General features: G+C 48.7%; 1 protein-coding gene across 1 annotated transcript in view; it reads left to right on the top strand.

Annotated features, from left to right (window-relative positions):
- Positions 1-18,770, top strand: part of CDYL2 (chromodomain Y like 2) — an 87,138-nt gene that overhangs the window by 48,474 nt on the left and 19,894 nt on the right. The window contains exon 4 of the mRNA XM_068992232.1: positions 18,348-18,565. Coding sequence (XP_068848333.1) covers positions 18,348-18,565 — 218 coding nt within the window. The remainder of the gene's footprint in view (positions 1-18,347; positions 18,566-18,770) is intronic.

Here is an 18,770-nt window from a genome sequence, read left to right as displayed (position 1 = left end):
GCTTGGAGCCTGCAGTGGGAGGGCGTCTGGGAGACTTTCTGGAAGGAACTGAGGCATCCCTTTGTGCAGCCCACACTCCGCAGGCCTGCAAAGCCTCCCCGGTCAGGCCCGCCTTGCCTCCTTCCCCATGCGGTCTCTGTGTGCCATGTATGCCTTGGCACCCTCCCCGCCAGCCCTCAGGTGGGCGTTTAACCCACCTGCTCATGCTTCGTGGCTCTGCTCAACAGCAGCCCTCATGCAGAAGCTCCCCCTGACTCCCTGGGTAGGTGAGCTTCCCATCTGCTTGCACACCTAGACCCGCGTTTCCTCATGGACCGCACGGACCTCGGCTTGTCACGGTCACAGCCCGAATTCTCAGATAGCCTCTGCCTCCCTCCCTGGGTTGTCGGCTCCAGAGAGCACCGATGGGCTCTGGCTTTGCTCCCACTTGTAGATCCAACACCTAGCACTGCTCAGCACCTAGGAGGTGCTTCAGAAAGGCCTGCCGAATGAGGGAGCGAGTGGACAAACGGAGCAGAGAGAAGCAGAGAGCCTCTTCTGCTTGGAGCCGTGGGCCGAGCCCCTGTAGAATCCTCTGTCAGGCTCCCCCATCCCTCGTCTCAGTGGCACTTCCCATCCTGGGCTGTCTCCCGTTTCTCAACATCACGCTCCTGCAGCGTGGCCCAGAGGACCGCTGATGTGGGCTCTCTTCATCAGCTGAAGGGTTCCCTTTCAGCATCTTGCCTGACAGTTGTTCACATCAGCACCCGCCAACAGCCCTACTGGCTGCACTTCTTTCTCCACCCTTACTATTCACATAGACGCCCAGCTCTTACTGAAGCCCCAGGGCTCAGACCCTGCCCGTCCTCCGTCAAGGGCTCGGCATGGTCTTTCATGGCAGAGCGCAGTATTTGGGTCACACGTTCTGTGTTTACTGTAAGTCCTTTGCTGTGGCAGAGAAAACGCAAGCAGACTTCTTAATCGAAGTCCTGTTTCCAGAAAGGACTTTGGGATTTCTCCTTTAAACTTGCCGTGAATTCTGGAGGCAGCAGTGGTGAGGAAGAGACCAGAAAGAGTGAGCAGGGGCTTTGGAGGCACAGGGTCCATGAGTTCAAGCGCAAACTGCCTCTCGTTGAGCCAGTGACTCTAGGCCGGTGCTCGGAGCTTTGGAGCCTTGGCGGTCTTCCCCTCTGTCCACGGGCGATGACAGAACCCTCTGCAGAGGGTTAGGTGATGGGGCCGCACGCTCAGCGCCGTGGGTGCACGCTCAGCGCCGTGGCCGCACGCTCAGCGCCGTGGGTGTTGATTTCTCTTCTGCCCTTTCCCAGTCGGCACGGCCTCTGATGGGGTTTCTTCCTGTGCTCGGAGGCCCGCTTTCCTCCCTGCCGCCACGTGCCCTGCTGCTCGCCCACTGATGCTAGGATCTTCATGGCTCTTCCGTTCATGTCAGCTGGCAGGCAAACTCAAGAGGCCCTACTTCTGAGAGGGGGATGACTGGCCCGCTGCTTGTGTCCTCAGAGTTGGTAGTCGGTAGTCAGCGTCAGCCCTCCTGCCTGTCTCATGGTGACAGTGATCCCAAGCCCTTCCTTCTCTAGCACACTAGCGCTCTGTGGTTTCCCCGCCCTCTGCCTGCTTCTGCACGTGGGAGGAAAGTGGGTCCGTGCTGAGCCCCCGGAGTCTAAGCAAGGCGTCTTACTACTGCCCTGGCTTCCCACCAGTAGCTCCTAGCATCACTTGGTGGCGAGACAGAAACATCTGACCGCAGGAGCAGCCGCGTGTGCCAGGTGTGGGATCGGGTGCCAAGGCCACGGCTGTATGTGAGATGGCTGCTCTCTTCACCCAGCTCGCGTTCTCGTGGGAAAGCCTGAGGAAGCAGCTCAGCATGCCAGCTCATAGGATGTGGGGGTGTTCCGAGTGAGTGAGGAGCCCGCCGGGGTTAGGAGACGAGACGAAGGTCTTCCAGGTGGTAGGGCATCGAATCTGAGACCTGAAGGACCTGTAGAGTGTAGTCAGGCAAAAGGGAGAAGGGAGAATGTTCTGGACAAGTAGGAACTGCATTTTATTGAGAAGATTTCTAGGAAATAGGTAACAGTGACCTCCGACATCATCGGTCAACTTCACCTATGCTTTCTTCATCCAACATTTAGTGATTGCTGAGAGCCCTCATGTGTACCGAGGAGCGGGTCACTCCGTGCCTTGTTCTCCATGTATATTGATGAGCAAGATGCTCACAGTTAAGGGAAGAAAGCAACCTGATGTGGAAAAGACAAATTGATGGTTTCCGTTGTTGTTCAGTCGCTAAAGCGTGTCCGACTCTTTGCCACCCCTTGGACTGTAGCACGACAGGCTTTCCTGTCCTCCACTGTCTCCCAGAGTTTGCTCAAGTTCATGCCTATTGAGTCGGTGATGCTATCTAACCTTCTCGCCCTGTTCTCCTTTTGCCTTCAGTCTTTCCCAGCTTCAGGGTCAGTTTCCATACCATGCCAAAAATACCTAATATTTATTTGTTGAGCCCATGCCGTGCACCATGCCCAGTTCTAAGCAGCATGATATGTGGCGACTAATTTAATCTGGGGTGGGGGGTGGTCTGTTTCTCTCCTCCTTTTACAGATTGGGCTTCCCTGGTGGCCCAGCTTGTAAAGAATCCTTTACAGATAAGGAAATTGAGGTGTGTCGAGAAGCAACTGATCCGTCAGAAGGTGGCTGCCCCGAGATTCAGATCCAGTGGGTCAGGCTCCAGACCCATGTTCTTTTTTTTATTTTTAATTTTTAAAGTTAATTTTTTGTTGTTTTCTTTAAAAAATACTTTTTGTTATTTTGTGTTACTGTTTATTTTAAAAACTGTAAAATTTTATATTTTAGTTTTTCTTGTTCCAGACCCATGTTCTTAACTTCGGCTCTTCAGCTTCCTGAGGGGTGGGGTTGTCTGTAAGCACAGATAATACTTCTTTGTCGAAAACCCATCCCCTTAGCCTTCCGATACCATCATTTTTTCTACAACCCAGTTAAAGAGACGTTTATTTTATGCCCACTGTGTGCTGGGAGCTGGGGATTAGAGATGACAAGCCTGGACTTCCAAAGAACTCATTAATTAAGGAATCAGATGCTCCCAAGTGGCCAGCCACAAAGCCGAGTGTGCCAAGCGCTCAGGAAGGGCCTAGACAGGCCTCCATGGGGGCCCCAAGGGAGTGGCTGTTCTGGGAGGAAGTCAGCTGCCTGGGAGGGAAGCATTTCAGGTGACTCCAGGTGTGAAGGTGGACGGAAGTGGCATTTGGGGGCAGGGGGACAGCTGAAGATGGCCCGGAAGCAGGAAACTTGACATCGTCCTGGAGGTTGGGGTGTTTGAGGGGCGGGTGTGGGAACTGAGGTTGGAAACTGGAGTGAGGCCAGAAGGTAGAGTCTGTGAGCGGAGGGGTGACAAGAACAGATGAGAAAGTGGCTTTCCAGTGGAGTAATTTTCTGCTTTGGAGACCGTAGGGCTGAATTCGGTACCAAATTCAGCTGTTGGGTATAGCCGAATGGGGTATCCTTCTCTGGGTGCCAGGATTCTGGTCAAATATTTGAGCATCACCATGGCCATGGGGTGTTTAACACAAGAGATGTGATTTCACCTCTAGAAACAATTTCGTTTTCATCAGGTTATTCTGCATTTTGAATTCATGCTCTGCTGTTAAAAACATTTAGAACTGACAACAGATATCGTAAGATATATGCCCATCACTCTCAATGGTTTGAAGTAACTTGGGAGCCTTAAGCTTTCTTGAAATTCCTAGTGTATTTATTTTATCAGGCATGATTATATCATGCCAGATGATGGCTAACGAGGCTAAAGAAGATTTTTTTTTAAATTTGGTTATTTATTTGTTAATGCAATTTTAAATGTTACAGTCCATTTACAATTATTACAGAATATTGGCTGTTTTCCCCGTGTTGTACCATACACCCTAGAGCCTGTCTTATATGCAATAATTTTTATACCTCTCTCACCCCCACCCCATACTGCCTCTGCCCTCTGCACTGGTAACCGTTAAGTTGCTCTTTCTGTCTGTGTGTCTGCTGGGTTTTTTGTTGTTGTTGTCTGTTCTATTTTGCTGTTTTATTTTATGTTTTTTGTTTTCACAGGGTAAACAATATCATACAGTATCTATCTTTGACTTGTGTCACTTAGCATACTGCCTAAAGGAAGATTCTTGTTTTTGAACGTACCTATAAACTTGAGCTTTGCTGTTGAATTCAGCCCTGAGATCAGGGATTCTGTCCATAGTGACGGTTAGGGGCTGGACGAGGACCAGCTGCGAAACGCTGTACAAGTATTGACTGCATGTTGGGCTCTTTGAACTCTTCGATATGAGAGGATGGGGTGATTGGAGGGTGTTTTCAACTTCAGCACCACCGCCAACTCCCATACCCCGCCCAGCTCCAAACACCTGACCCCCAGCCCCGCTTCTGCCGAAAGAAGCTGCTGCCCTCACTGCGGAGTCTGTGGGCAGCAGCCCTTCCTCCCCGGCGGAGACAGGAGAGGACCGGGCGTGTCAGCTCTGCATCCTGTACTTCCCCTCCCAGCGCACCCTCAGACCGGCCACACTTTGGGGATCTTTGGTGCGTCAACCACAGACCAGGAAACGGTTCTCAAGTGTAAGAACGATCACTTTCTCTTCTAAGAACTGCAGCTGGAAAGCCCTCACCCCGCCGTCAACACAGGACGGTTTCCCTCAACTGCGGAACTGATGAGTCTTCTCTCTTGCCTATTTCAAGCCTCCCCTTCGCCCAGCCCGCCCCACAGCTTGCAGGCCACGGTGCTCTGGGGTGCAGCGCCCTCCGGCTGCTTGCACGCCTCCCTCGCCTCTGTGAGTGGAGTCTGCTTCCCGGGAGATGGTGATTGTGAGCGGGATGCTGGGAGAAAAGGAGCCAGGGGAAAAGCCTCACACTCGCGCCTGCATGGGGGTGGTGGTGTGGGAGGCCGGGGCAGGTCCCTCACCGTGTTCTCGTCCTGCTCTCCAGCCTCTCACTCTCTCGGTTTGGGTCAGGAGACAGAAACTTCCCTAGGCCCTCCGCTGTGTGTGGCACGCACTCATTTATGCACTCATTCATTGGTTCAGCATGACTGAGCCACTTCTGCCTGCCGGCTGCACTGGTTTTAAAGCTCAGTCATGTCTGACTCTTTATGACCCCATGGACTGTAGCCCCGCCAGGCTCCTCTGTCCATGCGATTTTCCAGGCAAGCATACTGGAGCAGGTTGCCATCTCCTCCTCCAGGGGATCTTCCCGACTCAGGGATCGAACCCTCACCTCTTGCATCTCCTTCACCAGCAGGCGGATTCTTTACCACTGTGGCCTAAAGACACAGGAACGGCTGACACAGCCCTTGCCTTTGAGAATCTGTGTATGGGTGAAGAGGGGGCCGGATGCGCCTGTGCTCTGTCAGGGTTTACAAGGCATACAAGGTGATTCTCCTGCAGCGTGATTACCTACGCTGTCCAACATGGCACTACCAGCCTCAGGTGGCTAACGTTAGATTTCAGTTCATTAAAATTAGACAGTTTTTCTTTTTTTTAAGTTTCAGTAGCCCTATGTGGCTGTGCCAGAGAAGGCAATGGCACCCCACTCCAGTATTCTTGCCTGGAGAATCCCATGGATGGAGGAGCCTGGTAGGCTGCAGTCCATGGGGTTGCGAAGAGTCGGACACAACTGAGTGACTTCACTTTCACTTTTCACTTTCACGTATTGGAGAAGGAAATGGCAACCCACTCCAATGTTCCTGCCTGGAGAATCGCAGAGATGGCAGAACCTGGTGGGCTACCGTCTCTGGGGTCACCCAGAATCAGACACGACTAAAGCAACTTAGCAGCAGCGGCAGCGTGTGACTGTGCAGATAGCAAGCATTTCCAGCATCGCAGGGGGTTCTTCTGGACAGCATTGAGTCGGACTGTGAGTTCGTATTTAACATGTATTTATTTATCTGGCTATGCCTCGTCATGAGGGATCTGTAGTTGCAGCATGAAGACTCTTAGTTGTGCCATGTGGGATCTAGTTCCCTGACCAGTGATCGAACCCAGGCCCCCCACACTGGGAGTGCAGAGTCTTATCCACTAGGCCACCAGGGAAGTCCCCAGACTTTAAGTTCTTAAGCGCAGGCTCCATCTCTGTTTCTGCCCATCAGTGTATCCCAGGAGCCAGGTTTGTCCTGGACATTCCTTACTTGCATGCTGATTGAATGAAGGGAGGGGCAGTAAAGAATGTTAGAAAAAAAAAAGAAAGGAAAAGGATGTGCCAGCAGCCTCTAGACGAGGGATGAACTGCTCTGGAAGAATTAGAGAGCAGATCCCAGAAGAGCCACGTTGAGAAGGATGAGACCTTTACCAGGAGGGCACAGGGGAAAGGGCATTCTGGGAAACAGTGTCTCTGGTCTGGAGACACCTTCCTGCTGTGTCCTGATGGCTTGCACCCCAAGAAGGTGCTACTATTTTCTTCGCAAGGGGAGGAAACTTCATAGCACTCACACCGTATTCTTTTCCTCGGGCATCTCAGAGAGGTGAGGTCTCGCCCGGCTGTCGTGAAGCAGAAGGGCCAAGTGTGATGTAAGTACAAGTTAGTCATTGAGGTGTGACAGCAGCCTGGTTTCAGGAAACCATTGTTTTTTTCCATGCATGAGACTCATACCAAGGTTCGGAAGTATGACCAACGTGTCAAGAAATGAACGTGGAACGTGTCTCAAAACTGAGAGCATTGAATACGAGGTTGGCATGTGGTGCAAGGAGGCTGCTCTGGTTAGTTTCCATGGTTTGTTTTTCACTCCTCCGTTTGCTTGATGACCACGGCTGCCTTCCAGGCACCGTGCTTCATCCTGCGGACACAGAGCAAGTGAGTGGCTCTCTGGCTTGTCCCTGGAGAGCCTGCTGGCAGGTGGAGGCATCAGGTGGGTGTAGAGACAATGAGGACGCAGCGAGATGAGCTCAGCTTGGAAACAGCTCCACAGGACACTGGAGCCAGGTGCAGCACCCAGATTTTCCTTCTGATGTTGTTCAGTGGTCTCTCAGGGGGAAACACATGCAGAAGGTCCCTCAGAGCCAGCCTCTAGCAGGAGGGCCCAGGACCATTTTTAGGCTTCCGAGTCTTGTTGCTTGAGTCAAGCATCATGTTTGATGTCAGGATGTTCCGAGTTTCAACTGTATTCTGGCCCTTCCCAGGGGCATGACCTTGGGATTTTCTTTTCTCCCCTGTGAAATGTGGATGAAATGATGCCTTACAGGATCAAGCAACATAAGCTCTGTGGATCACATAATAAGCATTCAACAAAATAGGATGATTGTGTTCAGTTCAGTTCAGTCATGTCCGACTCTTTGTGACCCCATGAATCGCAGCATGCCAGGCCTCCCTGTCCATCACCAACTCCCGGAGTTCATTCAGACTCACATCCATCGAGTCAGTGATGCCATCCAGCCATCTCATCCTCTGTCATCCCCTTCTCCTCCTGCCCCCAATCCCTCCCAGCATCAAAGTCTTTTCCAATGAGTCAACTCTTCGCATGAGGTGGCCAAAGTACTGGAGCTTCAGCTTTAGCATCACTCCTTCCAAAGAAATCCCACGGCTGATCTCCTTCAGAATGGACTGGTTGGGTCTCCTTGCAGTCCAAGGAACTCTCAAGAGTCTTCTCCAACACCACAGTTCAAAAGCATCAATTCTTCGGCGCTCAGCCTTCTTCACAGTCCAACTCTCACATCCATACATGACCACAGGAAAAACCATAGCCTTGACTAGGCGGACCTTAGTCGGCAAAGTAATGTCTCTGCTTTTGAATATACTGTCTAGGTTGGTCATAACTTTTCTTCCAAGGAGTAAGCGTCTTTTAATTTCATGGCTGCAGTCACCATCTGCAGTGATTTGGGAGCCCAAAAAAGTAAAGTCTGATACTGTTTCCACTGTTTCTCCATCTATTTCCCATGGAGTGATGGGACTGGATGCCATGATCTTCGTTTTCCAAACGTTGAGCTTTAAGCCAACTTTTTCACTCTCCACTTTCACTTTCATCAAGAGGCTTTTGAGTTCCTCTTCACGTCTGCCATCAGGGTGGTGTCATCTGCATATCTGAGGTTATTGATATTTCTCCCGGCAATCTTGATTCCAGCTTGTGTTTCTTCCAGTCCAGCGTTTCTCATGATGTACTCTGCATAGAAGTTAAATAAGCAGGGTGACAATATACTGCCTTGACGTACTCCTTTTCCTATTTGGAACCAGTCTGTTTTTCCATGTCCAGTTCTAACTGTTGCTTCCTGGCCTGCATACAGATCTCTCAAGAGGCAGGTCAGGTGGTCTGGTATTCCTGTCTCTTTCAGAATTTTCCACAGTTTATTGTGATCCACACAGTCAAAGGCTTTGGCATAGTCAATAAAGTAGAAATAGATGTTTTTCTGGAACTCTCTTTTTTCTTCCAAGGAGTAAGTGTCTTTTAATTTCATGGCTGTAATCACCACCTGCAGTGATTTTGGAGCCCAAGAAAGTAAAGTCTGACACTGTTTCCACTGTTTCTCCATCTATTTCCCATGAAGTGATGGGACCGGATGCCATGATCTTCGTTTTCTGAATGTTGAGCTTTAGGCCAACTTTTTCACTCTCCACTTTCACTTTCATCAAGAGGCTTTTTAGTTCCTCTTCACTTGATTGTGTTAACAGTGGGCAATTGAGAGAAAGGACTTTGAGGCTGATGCTGGACTGATGGTGGAAGGAACCTTCTCAGACTGTTCCGGGCAGATGTAGGTGGCTCTGAGCCCAGTTGCCCATGATAATCAAAGGACCGCCCTTATTGTTGCTGTTCAGTCACCAAGTCGTGTCTGACTCTGTGATCCCATGGACTACAGGGAGGGATGTGACTTCCCTGTCCTTTTCTGTCTCTCGGAGTTTGCTCAAACTCATGTCCATTGAGTTGGATGCCAGTCAACCATCTTGTCCTCTGTCATCCCCTTCTCTTCCTACCTTCAGTCTTTCCCAGCATCAGGGTCTTTTCCAGTGAGTCGACTCTTTGCATCAGGTGGGCCAGTATTGGAGCTTCAGCTCCAGCATCAGTCCTTCCAGTGAATACTCAGGGTTGATCTTCTTGCTGTCAGGGGACTCTCTAGAGCTGCCCTAGACCCTAAGTAAGAGCTAAGTGTGAGGCCAGCACAGAAGACGCACCCCTCACCTGGGGATGGCATCCTCTGGTGTCCTGTCTGAGCTCCTTCCCTTCTTGCTCTCTGGTGGGAGCTTGGTGCTCTCTAGGGCTGGGGTTTGCCATGTTCCTGGTGGAGAACGTGGACATGGATGCCGAGCCCTGCCCAGAGTGGCGGATGCTGCACACAGTCGTGTCCTGCCGTTTGTCTCTCATCCATTCAGTCCTCTGTGGCTTCCCCTAGACCTTTATCCTCTGTCCTCCCTGAAAACTTAGCCCTCACTTGTCCCAGGGCTGCTGCTCCCTTGCCTTTCACACACCAGCTTTCCGTTTGGCTTTGTGTATCTTACAAACGGCAATGCATTTCCTGACACACCTCTTTCTGCCACACAGTGACAACTATGCCCCATTTCTTGACACTTTTTGAGTATCTCCACTATTTCTCAGTTGACAGGATAGGTTTCCTTCTCCCGCTAGCTGAGTTAAGATGCTTTTTTTCTGTCTTTAAGAGCCTGTCCTTAGGGAGTCTTCCTCACATCTGGATTTTGGATTCTTTTCTCCAGTCAGATCATCTCTGTCTTCCAATATATAAGCCTAACCTGCTGACAAATTAATGTGACTGTTAACATCATTTGTGTCTTGTCTTCTAATTTATTTTGCGTTTTCACTTTGTAACTCTGTCTCTCTGCTCCAACTCTCATCCCCATCCAGGGTCCTTTTTGTACTTTCGAATTGAGCTGATACATTTTATGTATTTCTTCTCTGGGCTGACTTGGATGCTAGCCATAGGCTATACTTGTGCTCTTAAATTTTAGCATGCATATTCAACTACACATCTTTTCTAACAGATGCGCTGTCTTCCTATTGGTGCAGCAAGGCGGACCTTACTTGGTTTTGACTTCTCAAGGAGCCTCATGGTTTTGTTTTGTTCACTCACTCGGTGTTGTTAAACAGCAAAAATTGCTTTCGTTATTTTTGCAGCCAGGAATTACATTTACTCAATTAAAACCCAGCAGCTGTGTTTCTCATGTCTCTTGTCTTCCTACAAATTAACTTTTTGATTTGCTGACGTTTCTATTTATAATTATTTTAGAGTCTGTGATAAACTCTTTTAGTTTTGGGATATCTAAAAATGCCCATTTAACTGGTCCTTTAAATGTGGTTTTAGCTGGGTATAAAATTCTTGGCTGAGAGTTAGTCTCTGTCAGCATTTTGATGGAACTTCTTTTTTTTCAGGCCTCTGTTACTGCTTTTGCTATCAATCGGATATTCCTTTTTGAGAATGTGTTTTTTTCTCTCCATGCTATATTTTAAGATTTTTTCTTTGAGACATTCTGCAGTTTCATTATTATTTGTCTGTTTGGAAAAGACTTTGATGCTGGGAGGGATTGGGGGCAGGAGAAGAAGGGGACGACCGAGGATGAGATGGCTGGATGGCATCACTGACTCGATGGACGCAAGTCTGAGTGAACTCCGGGAGTTGGTGATGGACAGGGAGGCCTGGCATGCTGTGATTCATGGGATCGCAAAGAGCTGGACACAACTGAGCGACTGAAGTGAACTGAACTGAGCTATCCTATTTCATATTCAGAGTGCTCTTTCAAACTAAGAATTTGTCTTTTTTCTTAAGTTCTTAAAAACATTCAACCATTTTTTCTTTAAATATTTCTTCCCTAGAGGTATTCCTTGTATGGAATTTTAATTTGATTCTTATTTTCAGAATGTATATATATGTGTGTGTGTATATATATATATGCACACACATACACTCACACACATATATATATTTAGCATATATAACTTTTAGTTTTCAATGGACATGGGTTTGGGTGAACTCTGGGAGTTGGTGATGGACAGGGAGTCCTGGCGTGCTGCAGTTCATGGGGTCACAAAGGGTCGGACACGACTGAGCAACTGAACTGAACTGAGCATTTTACCATGCTTGCTCTCTCTTTGTGTATATATCTGTGTGTATGTACATGTATACGTAACTACATAGACTCACACATATATACACACTTAGAACTTATGTACAAATGATTATACGGATTATATACAAATTATTTTTCTTTTTCTGAACCATTTAAGTGTAGATTGCATGCATCGTGCCTCTTTACCCAGTACTATTTTCTGTGGGTTTTGTTTGTTTTTATTGAAGTATAGTTAATTTACAATGTTGTATTAGTTTTAGGTGTGCGGCAAAGTGATTCAGGTATTTGAATATACTCCTTCTCCATCCCTTCTGCTCTGTTCTCTTTGCCAGCCATTGTGGGCAACCAGTTTAATCATTTTCTAATTTTCTTCTCTTCTTTCTTTCTCTGTCTCTTCTTGCAAAATAAGCAAGTTTATCTATTTCCCCTTCTTTCTTACACTAGAGGTAAAATACTTTCATACCTTGCCTGTCTTCACTTTGGAAATCACTCATTAGTTCCTAGAAATAGTTTTCATTCTTTTTACAGTTGCGTTAGTATCCCATTGTGTGGATGCACCAGAGTTCAATCTCCCCAGTCTGTGCTTGGATGTTTAGATAGTTGTGGTGTTTTGCAAGCGTGAATAATGCTATAAGGAATCATCTTATACATACATGTATATGTATGTTTACAGGTGTATATTTTATGTTATATTTCCAGAAGTGGGATTGCTGTGTTGAGAGTAAGTGCATGAACAGTTTTCTCACAGATTGCCAAATTCTCTTCCAAAGCAGTTCTACCGTTTGCATTCCACCCACCAATAAGGAATGCCTGGCTTCCCACATCTTCTCTGCTGCTGCTGCTAAGTCGCTTCAGTCGTGTCTGACTCTGTGCAGCCCCATAGACTGAAGCCTGGAGCCCAGCAGGCTCCCCCGTCCCTGTGATTCTCCAGGCAAGAACACTGGAGTGGGTTGCCATTTCCTTCTCCAATGCGTGAAAGTGAAAAGTGAAAGGGAAGTCGCTCAATCGTGTCCGACTCTTAGCGACCCCATGGACTGCAGCCCACCAGGCTCTTCTGCCCATGGGATTTTCCAGGCAAGAGTACTGGAGTGGAGTGCCATTGCCTTCTCCACACATATTCTCTAGAAGAGTATATTGTCAAGATTCTAAACTTTTGCCAAGTGAATTGGTAAGAAATGGTTTCTCAGTGTAGTTTCAATGTTCATTTCTTTCGTTCTGAATTTTAGGTTATATTATTCTTTTAAATGAAGTTGAATTCTCTTCTTACACATAAGAGCTGTTTTTATGTGATATTTGTGGATTATCTGTCCATATCTTCAGTCTGTTTTTCTCCCCCTGGAGGAATTTTGGTCTTTTTGTCTGGGGATCTTTTATCCATGGCATGCAATTTTTTTTTCCTTTTTGTCATTTGCTTTTTAATTAGTTCTTTACCTTACCCCTGTGCTCTTTTCCTTTCTGTCTGCTTTTGTCTGAGAATTTATTTATTTTAAATGACTGTTTCCCTCACATCTATTGCTTGGAGCATCCTAAGCGTTCCTATTTTAAAGTCTGTGTCATACTGTCTCATAATATTTATTTGATTTGATTTGGAGCCATCCACGTCACCAGCGTTGATTTTATCAGCTAGAATCCTAAGCATTAGATATCTTCCTGTTTTGGAATTTTGGTGGACAGGCTCATTTCAAGAGGGAAGTTGCTTTTGTCTTTCTTTGCTTCCTCTCTCTCCCTCTAGCCGGCCCAGAGGTCCCAGTAAAGCCTTGGCTGTGGGCAGCATGTGGCTTTGTTGTCGCTGTCCTGTCTTGGTGGAGGACATCGCGCCGTCCCCTGGTTTCCACCCCCGGCCCCGCCCTCCCACCTCACGTGGGAGACGTGTGTCCTGCTGCCCCCACGCCCCCTTCCTGCCCGCCGCTCCCGGCGCCCACCCCCACGGCGAGCTTTGTGTGCTGCTCTGCCTGTGTCACACAGAGATGCGTATCTTGTCTGTGAGCCCGGCGTTGTGTCCTTCACTTCTGCATGTCTGGAGCAGAGGGGCTGTGTGAGAGTGAGATTCTGTGGGGCCTTCTTAATGGGAAATACTCCTTTGTACTTGGAAGGAAGGGACATGAGAAGGCTTGAAGGGAGTGGAAGGAAAGAAACCAGCCTGATCATCCTGGGAGGCAGGGATGGCATCTTCCATTCCATGTGTGGAAAGTGGGGGTGCAGAGAGAGTAGGGAGCCCCCAGCCTGAGAGGAGGGGTGTGGGCTTTGAAGGCTGGTCCGTCCCTGGGTTTCACTCTGGCCTTCTGCCTCATCAGGAGGTCAGTTCTTCTCCGCCTGGAACACCCCATCTCCCCTGGACCCGTGTCCTGGGCTTGGAGCAGGAGAGCTGGGGCTACACAGACTTACCAACTGATTCCTCAGCTTTGGAGTGACCTGGTGTCCTTCAGCTAACATTTCTGAAAGTACCTAGAACGAGCCACGCCCTTGCTAATCCCATGTCGGTTCCTTAATTAAATTAACATGGAACAACCCTCAAAAACTCATACCACGGACCCCAGCTTGTAACAAAGGAGATGCTGCTGGAGAGCTCGTGGGCTTCCAGCTTCTCCCGATGAGCTGACATAGTGCTGGGATTCGCATGCTGTCTGGCCGTAAAGCCCCGAACTTCCCTGCTTCCGGTGTATTCTGTTCCCCATGGTGCCTTCCCCACCAGCCTCCCCTGTCTCTCTGGAGGCATGGTGCCCCAGAAGGGTAGCAGCTTTGAGAGCAGCTCTGTGGGAGAGCGGAGTGGGGCTCAAGGTGACTTAACGCTACTGTATGTGAGTGAATCCAGGCCCTCACAGAGGCTTCTTGCCTTCCTTGGCCCAGAGATGGTGTGTCCTCCAAGTTAGCATTCATGACGTGAGCCCTGTGTCCTGGTAAATAATAGGCATATGGATTACTTGGTCAGATGGTCCCTTAGGGGCCGCTTCCTCTTACGCTTTAACAGAAGGACCATGGGCTCCTTCACCGAGAATCCCTAGTATTCTTTATCACGTCACCCTATCTTTTCCCATTTATCATTATTTTAGTGATTAGTTTATTTGTTTTCTTTCTGTCTCCCACCCTCTGAGAGGGCATGACGCAAGCTCCAGGAGGGCATGGGCCTTATTTCTCTGATTTTTGTTGGACCTCCAACATCTAGTGTGATGGCTGACCCAGAGGAGGTGATAACTCATTAGATTTTGAATGAATGAAGAGGAGGGGCAGTTGCCTTTAATCCTGGCTCTGCCATTTAAAACCTTTTTGGCTCCCCGCAAGTGCCTCACTTTTCCTATCTGTAAAATGGACCAAGAAGGGCAGTTTTGTAGGACTGTTGAGCAATTTACAGGCAGCTTACAGAGCTGCTCAGAAAAGGTAACCCTCAGGTCCTCCTTGATGTAAAAGTAAACCAGCACCTTGACTTGGTTGCAGGCCAGGAGAGGTGAAGTCAGACCTCTCCCAGCCCCAGGGAAAACACTGCTGTTCTGGAGCCCTGAGCTTTTGACTTCTCACGGGTGAGCCGGGTGGCCGCCACTGAGAGCAGCTCCCGTGATGAGCTAACCTCTGCCAGGAGGTCCCCAGCACGCATCTGCTGGCTCCAATTAGGAAGGCTTTCTCAGGAGCTGGAGGTTTTGAGCTTGACCCTGAAGAAATAGCTCCCTTTCCCTGAGCCTTTTAATTAAATGCTCACGCTTGCTTTCCGGAGTTCATTGAATCGTTTACCTGCATTGTGGTGTTTGACAAAGCCCTGTCGCTTTGGCTAATGGAAAGGGACAAAATGAGGAGGCTTCTCAGAGGCTGTCTGATGACACAGAGGCTGGTGTTTCTGTGCCCTTTTGGGGCTGGGCGCTTATCTTGGTGGGGTAGGAGAGGGCTCCAGGGCAGCATTTCTGGTCTCTGCCTTTGGCTTGCTTCTTGCGATTCCAAGGCCCACCCCCACCCCCATGCTCATTAAGAATCTGAGTCACCTTGACAGTTGTCCTGAGCCTGGTTCTCACAGTCCGGTCCCTGGGGCAGGGGCAACAGCTTGGGGTGCACCCACCTGGCTGGTCGAACCTTCTCCAGGTGCTCTAGGTGTCTGCTCAAGTGTAAGAACCACTGGTCTAGGGACTCAAACCCTCTTGCATGTCAGAATCAATTGGGGTGTAGTTTTCTTTTTTTAAAAGTTAACTTTATTTTCTAAATAGTTTTAGATTTCCAGGATTTGGAAAGAAAATACAGAGAGTTCCTGTGTGTACCCTGTAGTCAGCCTCTCCTGTTTTTATGACATCTTAAACTAGCAGGGTCCATGTGTTGCAATCAATGAACTGCTAATCCATACAGTATTATCACTAAAGTCCATACCTTATCCTACCATCTAGCCTACGATCTTATCCAGGATCCCACACCAATTTCGTTGTCATGTCTCCTTAGGATCCTCTGCCCTGGGACAGTTTCTCTGATTTTCCTGTGTTTTGATGACCTTGACATTCTTGCTGTACAGTGATTAGGTATTTTGTAGAATGCCCCTCAACTGGGATTTGTCTGTGTGTTTCTCATGATTAGACTTGGGTTGTAGGTTTCTGAGAGGAAGACCCCAGAGGTACAGCGCCTTCTCCCTCACATTGTATCAGGAGAGCACACCAGGCCATGACTTATCCCTGTCGGTGGTGGTCTTGATCACGGGGCTTTGGCTTCTCCATCTGCCCCAGTCAGGTTTCTCCACTGTTTCTCTTCCCCCACTAAGCCCCCTCCCCTACTTTCTACACCGTTTGGAAGGTATGAAGCACACCCTTAAAGAAGCTATGTTCTACCTCTTTGAGAACAGAGCGTCTATATGAACTGTTTGGGATTCTTGTCCACGGAAGCTTTGTCTCTTGTTGTTGAGTCACTAAGTCATGTCCGACTCTTTGCGACCTCATGGACTGCAGCACGGCAGGCTTCCCTGTCCTTCACTATCTCCTGGAGTTTGCTCAGATTCGTGTCTCCTGTCTCCCCATTGTCCAGTCATTTGATTATATCAGTCTAGACTCATGGATATTTATTTTTTACTTTCAATTATAACACAGAATGTACTTTTAATACTTTAGTTGCTCAAATCCTCGCGTCTTTGGCCACTGAGCGCTCTTTCAGCCGCCGCCTGTGTCCTTTGACATGTGTTGTCATTGTGAAGGTTGTTATTTGTTTTGGCTTTGGTTTCACTACTCCTTCCCTTTCAGTCTCTACAAGCTTATCTCGCCTGTTTCCTGCCCCAGGCCTGGAATCACCTATTTCTCCAGAGAGCCCCTGTTCCTTCTGTTGAGAATGGTTATCAGAAAACAAGACCTGGTCTCTTGGGGTGCCCACTGCTATTGGGATGCCAGACTCTGGGCCTTCTCAGCCGACAGAGCGAGGAAATGCACTGTGTATATGAACCTGCATAGACGCGCTTATCTAGAAATATTTCTATATGTAACCATCTGTACCTGTGTTAAGCTCATACTGATGTCTTCAGTGTTCATCCATCAACACGTGGATCCTTCTAGCTCCCTCCCTTTATTTCTCTATAAGCTCCCACTCAAACAGAGAACCTTCCGCTCCCACTTGCTATATATTTACATAATTGTTCAACTCCAGCATTCGTGTATGATGTCAGAATTCTTAACTCCTACTTACCTCCACTTACTTCCAAGGTGAAAGTGAAAGTGGCTCAGTTGTGTCCAACTTTTTGCCACCCCATGGACTGTAGTCCACCAGGCTCCTCTTTCCATGGGATTCTTCAGGCTAGAATACTGGAGTGGATTGCCATTCCCTTCTCAGGGGATCTTCCCAACTCAGGGGTCAAACCCAGGTCTCCTCCATTGCAGGCAGATTCTTTACCATCTGAGCCACCAGGGACGCCCAGGTGGGTTAGTGGTAAAGAATCTGCCTGCGGTGCAGAAGGTTGCGGGTTCGATCCCTGGGTCAGGAAGATCCCCTGGAGAAGGCAGTGACAACCCAGTCCAGTATTCTTGCCTGGGAAGTTCTGTGGACAGAGGAGGCTGTGGGCTACAGGCCATGGGGTGGCAAAGAGTCAGACGTGACCTAGTGACTAAACAACAGTTTACCTCTGTAGGAGTCAACTTTATCACCTGGACTCCAGTGCTTCCATGCAGGTTATTTTCAGTTTTACAGACTCCACTCATTCCTAAAATTACTTCAGTCAGGACCTTTCCCCGTCTTCCTTCAGGGAGATGGTTTCATATGCTTGTCATACAGTTAGATTCCTTTTATCACATTCTGCGTTCCATCCTTGGGTGGACACGAATCTGAGCAAACTCCGGGAGATAGTGAAGGACAGGGAAGCCTGGCATGCTGCAGTTCATGGGGTTGCAAAGAGTCAGACATGACTTAACGACCGAACGACAGCGACAAAGGCATCTACGCTGTAAAGTTCCTCAGGTTTTGGCAAATGTTCAGTGTCTCATATTCTCCATCGTAATATCTTGCAGGGTAGTTTCACAGCCCTAGAAAAGTCCCCTACATTTCACCAGTTCTGCCCACCTCTTACTCCACCTGAACCCCTGGCCACCAATGATCTTTTTACTTTTCCTACACTTTCGCCTTTCCTGAGATGTCATATGATTGGAACCATGCGGTATGTGTTGCTTTTTCAGACGGGCTTCTTTCACTTGGTGATATACATTGAAGAGTCATTCATGTATTCTTGTGGCTTGATAGTGGACTTCTTTTTATGCAAAATAATATTCTACTGTGTGAATTAACCAGAGTTGAAAGTGAAAGTCGCTCAGTTGTGTCCGACTTTTTGTGACCCCATATATAGTCCATGGAATTCTCCAGGCCAGAATACTGGAGTGGGTAGCCTTTTCCTTCTCCAGGGGATCTTCCCAACCCAGGGATCAAAAGGTCTCCTGCATTGCGGACAGATTCTTTACCAGCTGAGCCACAGGAAAGCCCAAGGGCATATTGGTTGCTTCCAATTTTTGATTATGAGTAAAGCTGCAGTATTTTTGGTTTGTGGTTTATTTAGGGACCGTTCCTGGATCCGTCATTGCTGAAGGCATCCAAGCAGAACCTGGGCGCTCACGGGTGGATGTGTGGGAGAGGGAATCAAGGATCGTGCGGGGTCCTTCACAAAGAGTCCTGTCTGTGCTCTTCCATGTTTGGAGATGTAGCCTTTCACCACCCAGAACAGAGGCTGCCCAGAGGTTGCAGCCACACCCGACCCTTCCCACGACAATCTGAGTGTTCTCCCGCACAATCTGAGTGTTCTCCCGCCGCGCTCCTGTGTGGCTGTTCTGCAGTCAGCTTCTCACTCTGTGTTCTGATTTTGGAAGGCTCTGCTCTGACCAACGGGGGCCTCAACCTGCACAGCCCGGTGAAGAGAAAGCTGGAAGCTGAGAAGGACTACGTCTTCGACAAAAGGCTCAGGTACAGCGTCCGCCAGAACGAAAGCAACTGTCGGTTTCGGGACATTGTCGTGCGGAAGGAAGAGGGCTTCACGCACATCCTGCTGTCCAGCCAGACCTCGGACAACAACGCGCTGACCCCCGAGGTGAGAGGGACGGGACAGCGGGTGGGTGCTGGCTCTCTGAGCCCTCTGGAGTCGGTGGAGACCACCCACACCCAGGCAGACTTGGCCTGGGGACCCAATTTGCTGATCTCACTACATCCGTCATCTGTCTGATCTTTATGATCCGTGACTACAGTATCCCATTTTGAAAATGAAGACCCCGGGAAACAGATTCAATAAGCTGATC

This window comes from Capricornis sumatraensis, chromosome 20 (assembly GCF_032405125.1).
Source record: "Capricornis sumatraensis isolate serow.1 chromosome 20, serow.2, whole genome shotgun sequence".
Lineage (NCBI taxonomy): Eukaryota > Metazoa > Chordata > Mammalia > Artiodactyla > Bovidae > Capricornis > Capricornis sumatraensis.
The sequence above is the reverse complement of the archived record's forward strand: the minus strand, read 5'-3'. Positions and strand labels throughout refer to the sequence as shown.